The following is a 14,968-nucleotide window of genomic DNA, read 5'->3' as shown; positions in this document are numbered from 1 at the left end:
CTGATCATTTTAAGATGTCTCTTAATTTTTTCCATAGCTGAATCTCCGTCTTTCAAAACGAAACATATTCGCAGCAGTGTGACAGGACTAGAAGCTGTTCATCCATCCTTACAGGAAAGAGAAAGTCAAATTAATTTTCTTACACAAACTCAGTGAAATAATATTTCTAATGGCGGTTCTAAATAATTTCAACCTCTTTTAATTGAAGTGTGTCCTTTTGTTTGCCAACCTTGTAGAGACAACAATGAAAGGATGAGCCCCAAAAACAACAGCGCAGAAAAACATTTAATTACTCATTTAGAGACGCAGGTCATGAGTTAATGTTTACAGATTCAACTATTAATTTAGCTTTTGCTTTGACAAGTGTTCGCTGGAATTTGTGGCATTTATTTCACAACAAACTGGGTAAACTAACAAGTGCAAGGACGTAGCCAGAAGGAAGAATGAATCAAATAAGTCAGAGAAGGTGACAGTGAGGACACCAGGAGATGTTTTACAAGGATGTGAGGACATTTTCTGCCCCAGAACATTTCAGCTAGTTCAGAATAAATTTCATTTGGTTGTAAAAGTTCCAGCGACTAGAGGCAAACTCCTGCTCCTCCTCGTCAACGGAGCAGCTCTGAGCTGTAAATCCAGATGACATCATGCAGTATAATCTTGTTCTATGGCTTTGGATTTCATAGTTGTTCGCGCTCGCTTTTGAGTGAAACATTGAGGGCCGTAAGAGGGAATAATAATAAGATTAAATGACACTTTTTACTGTCGGATATTGGCTATTCCAAGGTGAGTTTAATTTGAGATCTTTTTGATGTGAGTTTCTCCGATTATATTCATATTACCACTTCCTGCAAGAAGAATTACGGGGTTACAGATATGCTTTACTGAAGGTTTTTATATCTCCGTTTTGGCTGGGACTGCAACCAGTTTCAATGTGTTTTTAGAGATACATGCTAGCACTTTGTTTGCGTTTGTACCTTCAGCTGAGTGCGAGTCAGCTCCAGGCTGCGCAGTCTGTGTTTGCAGCTCTGCAGCTCAACCTGGAGCTGCTCGGTCCGTGCAGCTCGCTCCCGGGCGCAGTCCAGCTCGTCCCGCAGCGTGCGCATGCCCCTCACCTCGTTCTGCAGGGAGCGGTTCTGGAGGAGCACAAGATACAGAATCACACACAGCAAACAGGGTTGAGCATTGATCAAGGGAGGATGAGGATGTGCAGAAAAGCCAAAGCAGAGTATGATGCAAGAAGAAGAAAATGTGCCTTTGACTGTGAGCACAGAATGTCTCCATTCCCAGCAGATCCTAATTTAAAGGAATGTTTACAGCTTTCAGGTGAAGTGTTACTGGGATTTCTCTCATTTAGAAACTAGGTAAGTTATCTGAGGTGAGACACTGCAACGTAACATGCATTTTAAACCAGTGAGAGTATCTTAACGTTGATTCTACCAAGCCCATGTAGTCGCTGCAGCGACTTTAAAGTTGTTGGGAGTTCTCATTTTAATCCAAGTCAGCATTTTTGCAGCTTAGTTTTGTAATAACTGCAGTGGAGTTGTGGTTTTCATAGGAAGATCAGTCATCAAAGCATTACAGTAATCGATTTGTCATGTTATAAAAGTAGATATCAGTGTCTCTGCGCCGGATTGAGAGAAATGGTCGAACTCTGTTCTCCAGATGATAAAATGCTTTCTTTGTGTCATGTTTATAGTGCAAAAAACAAGACATAGGTTTTTTTAAATTATTATTTTTAAGGATAGATTGTCAGTGAATGAAGTTTTTCTACAAGCTTCTTCTTCTGTGGTTTCAGAACTAGTTGATATATTTGCTCTCAAGCCGACTTGCTGATAGCGCCAAAAAAACCAAAGTGATGGTTTAGATCATTTGCTCTGTAGCGCAGCAGCAAAGAAATAAGGATTTTAGGAAGAGTTTAAATAAAAAATGGTCGTGTTTTACATTCAGTTGTGTATTTAATAAATTATTGATTCATTAAAATTACTGATACATTTATTTATTTATTTACTTATGTTTAAACCATTTTTCAGAAAAATTAGGATTTCCAGAAAATTTCTCAATAAAACAGTTAAATTCAGTTTATTTATCCATCTATATATTGTCTAAAACGCCAGTTCATCACAGGGCAACACAGAGGCACACAAAGGAAATGACTATGCTCACATTCATACCTCATTATTACCTAATTTACCTTACTTTATTACCTAAAACTCTTGTTTTCAAGCCAGAATACCAAGAGAGAACCACGCATGCACAGGGAGATCATGCAAACTCCATGCAGGAAGACAAAAGGATGGGATTTGAACCCATATGTCACATCATCTCCAGGTGGTTTACAAGAAACTTGTATATATGAACTCAATTCTATCCAGTGGTCCAGACAAATTTAAACTCAAGTAAATACAATATAACTTATCCTATAATCAAAAAAGGTGCAGTTTATTATTCACATTTTTTGAGTATTAATGACCGGTTACAGGGCAGTAGTTCTTTTCTACTCCTAAACTAAAGTTGTTTTCTATCATCCTTCTGCAGGCCAGGAGAATTACTTATAGTTTGCATTTTCAAACAGCCATATGTTTTATAATTTTAACAGTTAATTCATGTGGACTTGTTAAATGTGAAACTATGATCCCACCCAAGGCACCAAAGTAGCTTGAGCCTCTACTAATTTCAATTTTAATTGTGACTATCAGCAGAGGCTTTACTGATAATTGACTCAGATCAGTATCAGGGATAAAAAAATAAATCTTTTATTTTTTCTGTGTATATCCAGACCGTGGTACGTCTTCGAACCTCTTTTTGAAGTTTCTTCAGCTGATCCTCCATCGTCTGAATCTCCTGCTTGTAATCCAAAATCTGATCACCTTTGTCTTCCCTGAAAAAAAACAAAAAAAACACAAAACTCTCAGAGGTGCACGTTTTATCTTCCTGATGCTTCCTTATGGTCAGATCTCTGTTAGCTGAAGCAAAAAAGTACAAGAATAAAGCACATAATGTGAGCAGGAAAGACATAAAAAAAAACCCTGGAATTATAGCTTGTGACTTTTAGCCGAACTTTGACCTTTGGATACATTTTAATACACAGTGGATATTAGATTGTTACACTGAGAATCCGACTCGTTGCTGAGTAACAAGTAATTTTTGTGCATTGAGAGGAGAGACAAAATTTGCACATCATTAACGCTGACCTTTATGACAACTTTACTTAAGGTTCTCCAGGGCTTTTCTTACACACACATGCACACGCACGCACACACACACACACACACGCACACGTGACAAAAGGATGGACTACATTTTTACATTTTTCTATCTTCACACTGACTTACATTCATTTGTCATTCATTTCTGTAACCCTCACGCTAAACCTGACCATTACTCATTTCACACCCTAAACTCAACCCCTAACCCATAAAACAGAACTTCTTCTTATGGGGAACGTAATATTTGCTGGAAAGCACACAAACACTCACAGTTGTTGTTTGAGGCGGCGGAGTTTGGCCTTGCTGTCGGCCAGCTGGAGGGCCAGACTCTGCGGTGGATCATCAAGATGGCCCCCCAGCGGCGTCTGGGTTGAATCGCCGTGGGTTTCACGCTCCTGACACAACTCCGCTATCCTCTGAGGAAGAAGGAAGAAAACTCTTTAAAAACATCCTTAAGACTTCATTTAATGCAGCATACAATGATTTCTGCAAAATATTGGCAAGTTTAGTGATCTGAAATATGTCTAAATTCGCAGGAAATTAGAATAAATTACAGATTAAATTAGCTTAGAAAAACATAGAAAAGTTGTTTACACCAAGTCTCAAAACACTTTTCCTACAGAAAGTTTTAAGTCAGATGAAAAAAAAGAATTTATTTAGAAAATAAGATTTTATATTTTTAGTATTTAAACTCACCATGCAGACAGCACTGTGTATTTTTTATTTGCTTATTATAAACTATATTGTTTTTCAAGAACGGTTTATGTTTAGCATTTGCAAATGCTTTGATCAAGTTAATTTAGTAAGGTCTATATTTACCAAGGCTTTTATTTTCCACATACACAGGAAATGCTCTGTTTACCACAATGACAGAAGGAAGTGATGACACTAGCGGCACACAGAGAGCAACGGGAGAGAGAGAGAGATACCTTACTAAAGATAACTTCTACTATTTATTTTAGCTTTTTAGTTCATGTTTTGGATTTTAGGACTTCACCTTTATGGTAGAGAAAATATGACTCATTTATATCCATAATAGTTCTCCCCTTTAGAGGTGAAAAGTTTATGAAAACCACGTTTCTCAGACACAAAGGAACTGTGGACGCTGCGGGTTTGCTACGGCTGACACGCCTTTTCACTGTTTTCTTCTTTGTTTTGTGTTAAAACAGAAGAGCAGACGGTCTGTACTACGTACTGAAGCATCAAACTCCGTTCCTGAAAAGGTTACTGCTGGCTGGGCTGGCAGGAATCAAAGCCTTTCATTTGTATGTCCTGAAACATGTTGGATTGGAGATGCCCTAACCCCAGACATGCCTCCATTTAACTATGCAAATAAATGTAAATATGCCTTGAGAATCACACTCTCAGAATCACACACTCGGTACCAAAAGAAACTCCACAGAATGTGAAATTAATGCATTTCTAAAAAAGGTGGAAGTGTGTGAAAACAAAGGCTTCATCTGTGTACAAAGTCAGGTTCTCACCCTTTAAAATTACACACTTCTAGGATGGATTACAGTTACTGTTATTATAAATCGACACCTAAATGCGTCGAGGAAAGAGTGAGACTGAGGCATTTCAAAGATTGTGTTTATTGAGGAAAACGGCAGCTAGAAAACTCTGAAACTGTTTTAACCAGCAAAATACAGGAAGTGTCCAAATACGTCCTGGAAGGGGTAAGGTGGGGACAAGTTGTAGTTTCCTGTCCGATTATCGATCTTTAAAAAATCTGAAGATTCAAATTTTGATTAATAATTTCTTAAAGCCGACACGGTCAGTGTTGGTTATTAAACTCACATAAAAATCATTGAGCAATATCTGTGAAAATGTACAAATTTGTTCTAACTTCACAGGCTGGAATTGGCTCGAGGACAGACTCGGGTCCCGTCTACGTGAAAAGTTTAGATGTGAGCTGGTGGACGGGTCTGTCAGTCCGTCCGTCTTTCACAGCAGAGCAAAAGGGGACAGTAACAGTTCTTTTTAGACGTTTGCAGACACAGATAAGATCAGCAGATAAGATCAATTGATAAGATTGGTTTCACATGTAAGTATCCTGCATGTTTAAATGATTCCCTTTTCAAACGCACCTGAATTAAAGGAATGGGTAGTTTGCATGTTCCTGGAGAACTTGATAACATGCAGAGGAACAAATTAAACCATTTTAACTCATCTTTGTTAGAGTTCTTGAGGAATGACTTCTCAATAATAACAAACAATAGCTTTATATCGATATGAATGTTTCAGTTTCAATACTTCAAAAAATGCATATCTTTGTCAAACATATCCTGCATCCAATCTTGCATAGAAAACCTAATTTTATACTATACTCATCTAAGCATATTTAACTCTTTACGTTTACATTTCATTTTCCATGTAACTATTTAGAAATATTTTTTGGACCTTTTTCTAAATATCTTTCTGCTTGTACTTTGCTTAATTTCTTCAGCCACAGTTTCCCACAAAGTCTCTTCACAAGTGGATATGCACATGCTTTTAATAAATTTGGACAACTTAATCAATTTCCTCACCAAGTCGTCACAACATCCTGCAGAGTGCTGCCTTGTAGTATTGTTTTGTTTTAAGTTTTTAATTCCTTTACATTGCTGTGTTTCGTTTTGTCATTTTATTTGATGTTTTCTTTTATCTTATCCAGCTCTGACGTTCAGTACTTTGTTTCAGCTGTTGAGGCTCTTTATAAATGATGATGATAAACAAATTTTACTGCTTTTTCAGAGTATATACTTTTTGGTTTTAATCAGTTAAACTTTGCAGGGCTAATTAATTTCAGCTGTCCACCGTTATATTTAACAAACACGTTTCTATGAATCAAATCTGGGCTTTTCATCCACTTTTTCTTAAAATCTAATTAAATTACGGTAATTATAATTCTGTGCATTAGTTGGTATGCATGCCTGGATGCTCTCACCCAGATTTTCTTCTGGAAGAAGGTAATTATTCCTCCATTTGTGACCATACGAACCTCCAGGTGTGTGTCTCTCTGTGCCAGCAGGCTCTGGATTTGCTTGGCCATGGAGCTGAAGACCAGCTGTAACTCTGCACCTTCTGCCTCCACCAGCTCCTCCCATTGAAGAGGCAGCACCGCTCTCGGATCCTGAGTCACCTGCAGCAAGGACAGTTCTTCAGGTTCCTCCGATAAAAATCAATGTAAGTCTGATCCAACCAGCAGATCAGGGAACAAACCCTCCAGGCAGAGCGAGTGTGCGTTGAATACCAAGCATCTGCGTAGATTAGAAACAAGTACATTTTACATTCTGCCTGGCTCGACTCATGCATGCAAAACTAATGATCATGTTGATGGCTTTGAGAGGTTCGCGGGTGGAGGCCATATGAACAGGAAGCAGGGGATGCATCCATCTACCCAGGAGGAGCACTTCTCACCTCTGTGATTTATTAGGCTGGAAACTTTGGCAATAAAAAGGCTGGTTGGCTACACGCTGTTCCTGAAATTCAGCCACGCTGGTATTCAGCATGCTGTTTTTGTGAAGCTGGCAATTATTAATGGAGGGGGTATTTTCAAAGAGGGAGCCAAGTGGCATTTATGCTTTAACAGACGAGGGAGAATGACAAAAAGCAAGAAAAGATGAAGCGGTGATGTGACAGAGGTGGAGGTGGAGAGGTGGACATGACGGGTGGAAGATCCATCACCAGGGGGCAGCCAGAGGTCTCGACAAGGCAGCGGGCAGAATGACAACTAGCTCATTTTCACACTTACTTGTAGCATCAGAAAGAGGAATAATAATCCAGCTCTCTTTGCCTACAGGCAGACACCACAGAAATACTGTGCAATATATTATTTAGGGACAAATGTGTTCTTTAGAAACTCTCCCCAGGACAAAATATACCCCAGCGAAAACCTTTTATTTTTTTAGGAATTGCTGCATCTGATTTATTTCGCACATCTTCTTCACTTACCTGCTGAATACAGATGGCAATGGCTGCCTGAGTCTCGATGTCCAGAGACTGGATCTGCTGGATGAAGGTCTCCTTGTTCTCACACTGCAAAAAAAAAAATGAGGAGGGAGGAATGAAGTGCATGCACAAATGTGATTTGTATTTGGAAAAAAAGCCATCCCCACAAGGTAAGGCTCGTATTATTTAGTCAGCTGAAGGTTCTCCTGAATTTAAATTGGGTTGTAAAACCAGCAAATACAGAGGCTAAAATAAAAAATAAAAAAAGGACATCTGATACGGGTACAAAGGAATATGCAGGCTTAGGAACTCATAAAAAACAACTTCTTTCTAAAAGACCAGAAAAACAAGCTACAGTAAAAGTGGAAAATGCTTTCAGATCATAAAAATTTCAAATTACATGGTGACTGGATTCACACACCATTGAACCATGTATGAATCCTTGGGTTGGATTTCTTTGGATCAGAGAAGAAAAAGCTGTTTATTGCAACATTTTGTCAGGTAATTAAAAATTCCTGCACTTAAAATCTTTGAAAGCATCGCACCTATTTACAATAGTAGATCGACTTCACTAATGTTTCTGTTTCGCCCCTCATCTTTGGCTTCAAATCTCTTAAATCTTCAGAGACTCTTCTTCTTAAAACGTCGCAGAAAGAAACATACGACTCATTCATTTGGCCTTTAATTGGTAGTGAATTGTTTTGTATCTTTTTTTTCCCACCAATAAAAGGCAAAAGGATAAACCAGTCGCTTGTTTTAAGAGAAATATCAGATTTAAACAGAACTATGTGTAAACACAACCGTTGTATGAGAGTAGAAAATCTCGATATGTGGAGGTAATGATGGGGGAACGTTTCTTCAGTGTCCCAAGGCTAAGATGCCGCCACTGATTCAAGTTTGGAGCCGTCAACAGACTTCCTGGCTTATCGCTCTGGCTTTAACACTTATCACCATGGCAGAGATCCTGTGTTCCCTTCAGCAGCGCAGAGCAAGCTGCCAAGAAGAAGCACAAATGGCTTCAGGAAAGAATAATCAGGGAAACTGTGAAAGTCCTGGAGATGAGCTTGAATATTTCTGTGGAGAAGAAGAGAAGAAACTTCCAAGGACGAGAAGCGGCAGGCTAATTGTGCCAGGTGAATTATTTCCAATCACTTCCCGAGTGAAGCAAGTGGAGGCTTAAGGTAATTGCACATTTTCAGTGCGGTGATTTTAACATGTCAACTGAAACAACTCTTTATTGCTTTGGTCTAAGTTGAATCCAGGAACCTTCAATATAAGCAAAAAATAATAATAAAAGCTTAAAAAAATGTTGAGCTTGAAATAATCAGATTAATTGTTATTATAATGACTGTCAACTAATTTAGTAATTGGTTATCATTAACTGGAGTAAAGGCTATTAGTTGAAGGAACAACACAGTCAAAGCAGTAATTATATTTTGCATTTAAGATAAAAAAAATTTAATCTGTCTATAAATATGTTCAACACAGAACTAGTGGCATAGTTCTAGTATTATTGTACCTACTACAAATTCTAAACAAAGTCTCCTGTTAATTACTTTTTTCTATACAAATATTAATTAGTTAATCTAAAAAATAATCAGCTCGACCCTGCATAGACGGCTGAGCTGTATGTTGAGATCAGAAGTTTTTTTAGCTGCATTTTTTGCCAAAAATGATGACGCATTCACCACATTTTCTTATAAAAAGAAAGTAATTGAATTATTTGTTTAGTTGCATTTTTATGCATTTCTAATACGGCATAAAATAAACTTAAGTGTTAAATAAAAAAATCTGCATCTGATTTTTTTTTTATCCAATTAGTCATCAGAATAATCAACAGAATAACCAATTACCAAAAGTAATTAGTTAGTTGCAGCCTTAAAAAAATCCCCATTAAGACAACTTTTAAATGGAAAGAAGTTTTGGTTTTATGATGCTTATCTAAAAGTGGACGGTGTGTAATTATCTTCCATTGTGAGTGCGCGCGTGTGTGTGTGTGTGCGTGTGTGCGTGCGCGCGTGCGTGCGTGTGTGTGTGTGCGTGCGTGTGTGCATGCATGCGTGTGCGTGTGTGTGTGTGCGCGTGTGTTTGTGCGTGCGTGTGTGTGTGTGATCACCTGCACTGCACATCCCAGTAAGAGCAGCAGCAGTCTCCGCAGCTCTTCCACAGCCGCCTCTGAGGACGCAGAAATAACTGTCATCATCCTCATTATCATCATCATCTCCACCCTGCTCCACAGTCCCCCCATCATTATCACCTTAATGTGCTTCATAGATCGCCCAGATCTCGTGCATGAAATAATGAGTTTCTGGAGGCTGAGAGACACGCCACTGATAGGATCATCTTGTTATCTCGTACCTGTTAGGGGGTCCTGCCCCAGTATGGCAACATTTGGGAGAGGCATGAGGATCAACTGCTGCAGGTCTTCCTGTATGAAAAGGATGAATGTGGAGAGTTAAGCACAAGTCATTTTCTCGTCGGCCCGGTCTGTCTGCAGAAAGTGGGGCTGGATTAATGCCAGGAGCCACATTTTCCACCGGGCTGCTGTAATTTGTAGTGTAAACAAAGAGAAGACGCTAAATGAGAAGGCATTTATTGCACCATTTTAGCTCAAGAAGGCCCGGTGAAATTTGTTTTAACATATTCCTGCTTCTATAATTTCTAAATTGCATCCATTTAGTAAAAACAAAGAGAAAGGGGTAATGTTATTACAGGAATAAAAATTGGTGAAGTGTTTTCAGTTATCGCCTCTGATTCTGTAATATGAGAGTAATGTGGGCACCGGGACAAACACTGAGACACAAAGATCACATCAGACGTCACTTACATCAAGAGTTACTGGCAGCACACAGTGGCTAACATTACCAGCAAACTACTCTTCATAAAATCTGTAACATTACTATATTGCAGTTTTTCTTGTTTTAGATTAGAAGATGCTTTTATTGCAGATTTACAGAGCATTGCAAACATATAAGTGCTACTTAAACCTTTCGATATTCACTCATATTTTAAGCAAGGACTTTCTAGGGGCTTCATATGAGAAAGCAGCATAATTGAGAAGTAAAAAGAAAAAGAATACACTGTTCTCTCTTTTTTATATATAAAAAATGCTTAACACCCTCTGCCTACTGGCAGTTCAGCATTCAGAGACTTTTCTGTGCAGCGTAACTCCAAATTATTTGTGGAATTTTTGTAGAGCACATCTAAAATATTCGAAAGAAAATGCAGCTTAGGAAGCTGAAAAACCTCGACACAAAGCTAGCTGATACGCTACTGACTTTCATTTGCAAATCAGACCCAAGATAGACAGGAAGATAAAGAGGTTAGTTTCAGTAGTAACGCTAAAATATCTTCCACTGTGCATGCTACTGAATATTAAGATATGCTTGGTGTTTAAACTATTAAAATACGCAGTTGTAAATGTTTTTAGAAAGTGTTTCAAGTTCAGCGATTTTTGTAATTTGCAGGCAGCTACGGTTCCTAACCGCTGTGAATACAGAGGCTTCGCTGCACCTCTAAATAAAGATCAACATAACCAATCTGTAAACTGGTCAGAAAAAGGCCTTTCATCTAAACTGATGGACTGATCACAGAAAGCAGCCAGGAGGAAAATAGCAACTCTGGAGGAGCTGCAGACCTCAGGTAGGATAACCTGTTGCTCTTAGGAGATCTGACAAGAAAAGATTTGATGGGGAACACGACAAACATGTGGAAGAAGGTGGTGATGGCACAGTCATGCTGCGGGACAATTCTCTTTAGCAGGGACAGTAAAGCTGCTGATAAGAATATAGATTCTGGAAGAAACCTCTACTGTCAAGCAGAAGACTAGATTCAGCAAGACAACAGTCCTAAACATACATATTACTGCGACAGAATGGCCTAGTCAAAGCAAAGACTTGTTTCCATCTCAAAATGTGAGGCGAAATCTGATCATTGATGCCTACAGATGCTCTCCATCTCATCTGGCTGAGCTTGAAACCTTTTGTGAAGAAAAATAAACACTTTATTCTCTAGAACTACAAGACTGGTAGAAATACCTCTAAAGTATTGTAACTAATTGCAGTAAAAATGGTTCCAGATTGATTAAAATCTATATTACACATGAATTCAACCAACCACAAAACATCTCCATTAAATGAACTGACATTTATGTTTGCAATAAGACAAAAATGGTTCAAAAGCGTGAATACTTTTCAGACTTTCACTCTTTTTTTTTTGTATAATCTGATTGTATGATCCAAATGTGAAATAAATCCACTTATTCCACATTTAGAAAGTCTTCTAAAAGGCAGAGATTACTAAAGCTAATAAACTTCCAGCCCATTATCCTCTAAAGCCAGGCAGAATAAACTCTTGATTGTTCAACAAAGCATCTATAATGTGTTTCAGAGAAAACGGCATGATGGAGGAGCGGCAGAAGGCCCAACATCGTGGTCAGCTTGTTTCATCGAGTTGTAATTTGTGCTCTGAGCTCTTGGACAAATCTCCTGGCTCTATCAAATGACGCTGAATCAAGCTGGACTGCAGATGCCTCAGACATTTCCCATCCAGAAAACCTGGCTTCCCTGGCAGCAGCGGAGGCTTCGTGGTGCGGGTGTGCAGCGCGCTCCTCCGCCCCCTCCTACATCTAATGCAGTCAGAGTTTAGCAGGTGATCCTTCTGCTGCTCATTTTATTTAATTAGTCTTAGACAAGAACAGCATCCCTGGTAATTAAAAATATTTCTGTCAAAAAGCCACACTCTGACGTTGGCGAGCTCCATCCCCAAATGCTCTGGAAGTCTGTTCACATCCATCAAAGGGAAATCAGGCTGCAGGAACGAGTCGCAATTGCAGCTCCTTGTTTTAATTTATAAACTGTACAGCAGGAGAGTCAGGCAAGGACTTCCTTTAACAACTGCAATGTGCAGCCAAGCTTACATTTCTGCTCCTTTCAGGCCGTGCAGGATAATAGCCTCTGCAGCCCTGACATGGTCATCGTCGCTCCGGATGCCAAATAGACTCCTGCAGCAGACTAGACACTCTGAAAATTATATAGCAGCGGCTTGTTGTTGTTGGCATGCTCAGGCCTCTGTGTGAATAACTCCCTGCTTGGCAGTGCAGCCAAGATCCACGTACAGTTCAGGGTTATATTTGCTCAAATTTCTCAGCTGCTATAATTTAAATTGCTTGATACAGTAATGCCTCCCTTCAGAGGAAATGTGAAAACATGAGTGACACACATTGCCCGTGCTACGCTGTGTGATTTCTGCGACAGTTGAATATCGGGCAAAGTATTGTGCAAAAGTCTTGAGTCTGTCCTTGTTTCTTAATATTTTGCTTCCAAGTAGGGAGATATTCTTGTATTCTTTGGAAGTGTTCATGATCCAAACTTCTCAACGTAAAAATAGCTTTTTATCCACCTCTATTGTAAATAGTTTTGAAATACTTAACAAATCAGTTTTTTTAATGCATTGCGTCTTTAAGAGTTTTAGTAATCGATGGTTCTCCAGGCTTTGGAGAACCTTTTCTGGAGGCCTTTCAAAGTTTTTCTCCAGATTTTTTATTTATATTCAGTTCAACCCCTGTCCATTTTCAGACGAAGACTTTTTGTTTGTTAATTGACTCATTTAGGAGTAAAAACTCATCGCTTTATGCTTCTGGCATCCTGACTCCAAGACACTGTTGGCTCTAGTTTCTTTAGTTGAATTTATGAAAAATACCAGAGATTTTTTTTATAAATCTTATAAAACCCAAAAAATTTTTCTGAAAAATCAAAACTTGGCCAAAAACAGATGAACGTCTGAAATATAATGTATGTTTTTTTATAAACATTGCTTGTTAACAACAAGAGTCAGCCAATCTAGGCATGTTGAAGAAGACTTGCTGCAGTAGAAACTGGGAAAGAAAGCGGCTTTATTGTCTTTGAATATGGCGTGGTTGTTGGTGCCAGATGGGCGAAGTCGAGAATTTCAGAAACTGCTAATCTACTGGGATTTTACACACAACCATCTCTAAGGTTTATAGAGAGTATTTAAATAACCCAGTGAGTAGAAGCAGTCTGGATGGAAATGTCCTTTTGCTGCCAGGGGTCAGAAAGACACAAAACCTCATGTCAGATTATCTCTAACTGACTTCTTGAGCAAGATAGTGAGATAATGTCCTCCAATGAAAAAGTTTTCAAAGAAGAAGAAAAGATTATGTCCATAAGAAACAAAAAGTTTCCAACACTTTTCTGAATCAAACAGGCAATCTGTTAAAAGGAGTTAGAAAACCTGGCTCCTTAGAGAACGGGAAGAAATAGAGATGGCTCAACATATTTGAATAGTATTGCATAAAAGTTGTGGGAAAGATCCAGTTTTACCTAAATATAACATTAAGAGTGAAATTTTGAGGTGCTTCATTTACCTTTTTATGCAATCTTACAGGTCAACTCCACTTACATTTCAATTTAAATGCAAACAGTTTGCTTTCTGCTCCACTGGATTTAATGGACAGTTTAGCTACTTTCAATATCCTAAATTTAAATAGCAGATGAAAAACAAATTAAAGATTTCACCACAGTATCAGGCCATAAAACTACAGCTACACCCTGTGTTTGAATGGCTGATAAGAAAAATGTAATAACTGAGAACAAATACTCTTCTTTCAAACCTCTAAATGTATCTGGTGTGTCAATAAACTCACATAAAGATAAAGTAGCTCCACCTCCAGCTCTGACCACAGTCAGATGCAGCTCACAGACCAGTGGTCTCATGCTCATTATCTTATTTTGTCACGTATAATAAATATATCAACCAGATGCCTCGTACCTTATATGAAACATTTGCTGCGTTGGCAATTTTACCTTTGCATCTAGGGGACTCTGCCAACACGAGGTTAATTAAGAAAACCAGACCTTATTTATGAAATGCTCTTTTCCCTTAAGAAATGTCATAATTTAGGTGCCACAGATCCCTTTAAGGACTCTAAATTATTAGTCAAGCGACTAAACACTTAAAATCCTGTTAGCTAAAGGTTGAAATGCATGTGAATCATTTAAACAGAGCAAATCAAAACAACAGAGAGCAAATAAATCAGACCGAAACACAAAAAGGCTCAATGCAATGAATCATAGCTTCTTCACAGTGATTTTAAATGGTACTTTTACAGTAAAAATAGGTTCATCCAGTGAAAAGGCGCTGCTTTCACACATAATAATCTACAATTAGCTGAACCAATGTATTGGAGAAGCTGAGAGCAGAGCAGCCTCACTTCACACTCTTGCTCTGGCTTAAGTTCATACTCTTTTGAGTCGCACGCTTGCCTGAGCCTCTAAGTCGCAACAGCGTGAGTGAGAAGTAAAACTGTGACCAAAGCGGAAACCAACGTCCTCAGTGACAGTGGAGCCAAGTGTGGGAGCACCTGATGTAACTCTCGCGTGCCTAATAAGAGCTTCCCATTTACTGCCTGCCTTTTCCAAAGCCCTGAGCTTTCAAGGGACATTAGCGGCTCACTAGAAATTAGGAAGTGAAACCTTGTAGACGCTGTTCGTAAGCTGTGTGACAAGCTAACTAGCGCATGTTCAGTCCACCTGACTGGTGCTCGGGAATGCTCTCTGGGCTGAGAACAGAGGCTTTTGAATTATCCTCAGAGGAAATAATTGTGTCAGTTCCTGAAATGCCACAGGCGCCAACCACGCACATTGTGAAATGCATGATACTGGGAGCTATCGAAGAGGTTTTTATGCTATAGCCTTTAACCACAGATGTCGCTAAAAAAAAAAAAAAAAAACCCTGCTTGAAACTCCTCCATTTTTTCCTCACCCCACTGGCCTGATAATATGCAAGGACGCGTCTACTGAGGATGGAAATTC

At 38.8% G+C, this 14,968-nt stretch overlaps 1 protein-coding gene across 1 annotated transcript in view; it reads right to left on the bottom strand.

The window, feature by feature from the left end:
- The window catches only part of ccdc88b (coiled-coil and HOOK domain protein 88B), a 60,601-nt gene that overhangs the window by 40,216 nt on the left and 5,417 nt on the right, over positions 1-14,968 (bottom strand). Inside the window, exons 4-10 of the mRNA XM_008420428.3 lie at positions 9,495-9,564; positions 9,253-9,311; positions 7,140-7,223; positions 6,187-6,327; positions 3,477-3,622; positions 2,797-2,878; positions 975-1,133 (exon numbers count right to left, since the gene is read on the bottom strand). Coding sequence (XP_008418650.2) covers positions 975-1,133; positions 2,797-2,878; positions 3,477-3,622; positions 6,187-6,327; positions 7,140-7,223; positions 9,253-9,311; positions 9,495-9,564 — 741 coding nt within the window. The remainder of the gene's footprint in view (positions 1-974; positions 1,134-2,796; positions 2,879-3,476; positions 3,623-6,186; positions 6,328-7,139; positions 7,224-9,252; positions 9,312-9,494; positions 9,565-14,968) is intronic.

Source organism: Poecilia reticulata, chromosome 10 (genome assembly GCF_904066995.2).
Source record: "Poecilia reticulata chromosome 10, P_reticulata-male-v2, whole genome shotgun sequence".
NCBI lineage: Eukaryota > Metazoa > Chordata > Actinopteri > Cyprinodontiformes > Poeciliidae > Poecilia > Poecilia reticulata.
Note: the sequence above shows the minus strand (reverse complement) of the source record. Positions and strands in the feature narration are given on the sequence as shown.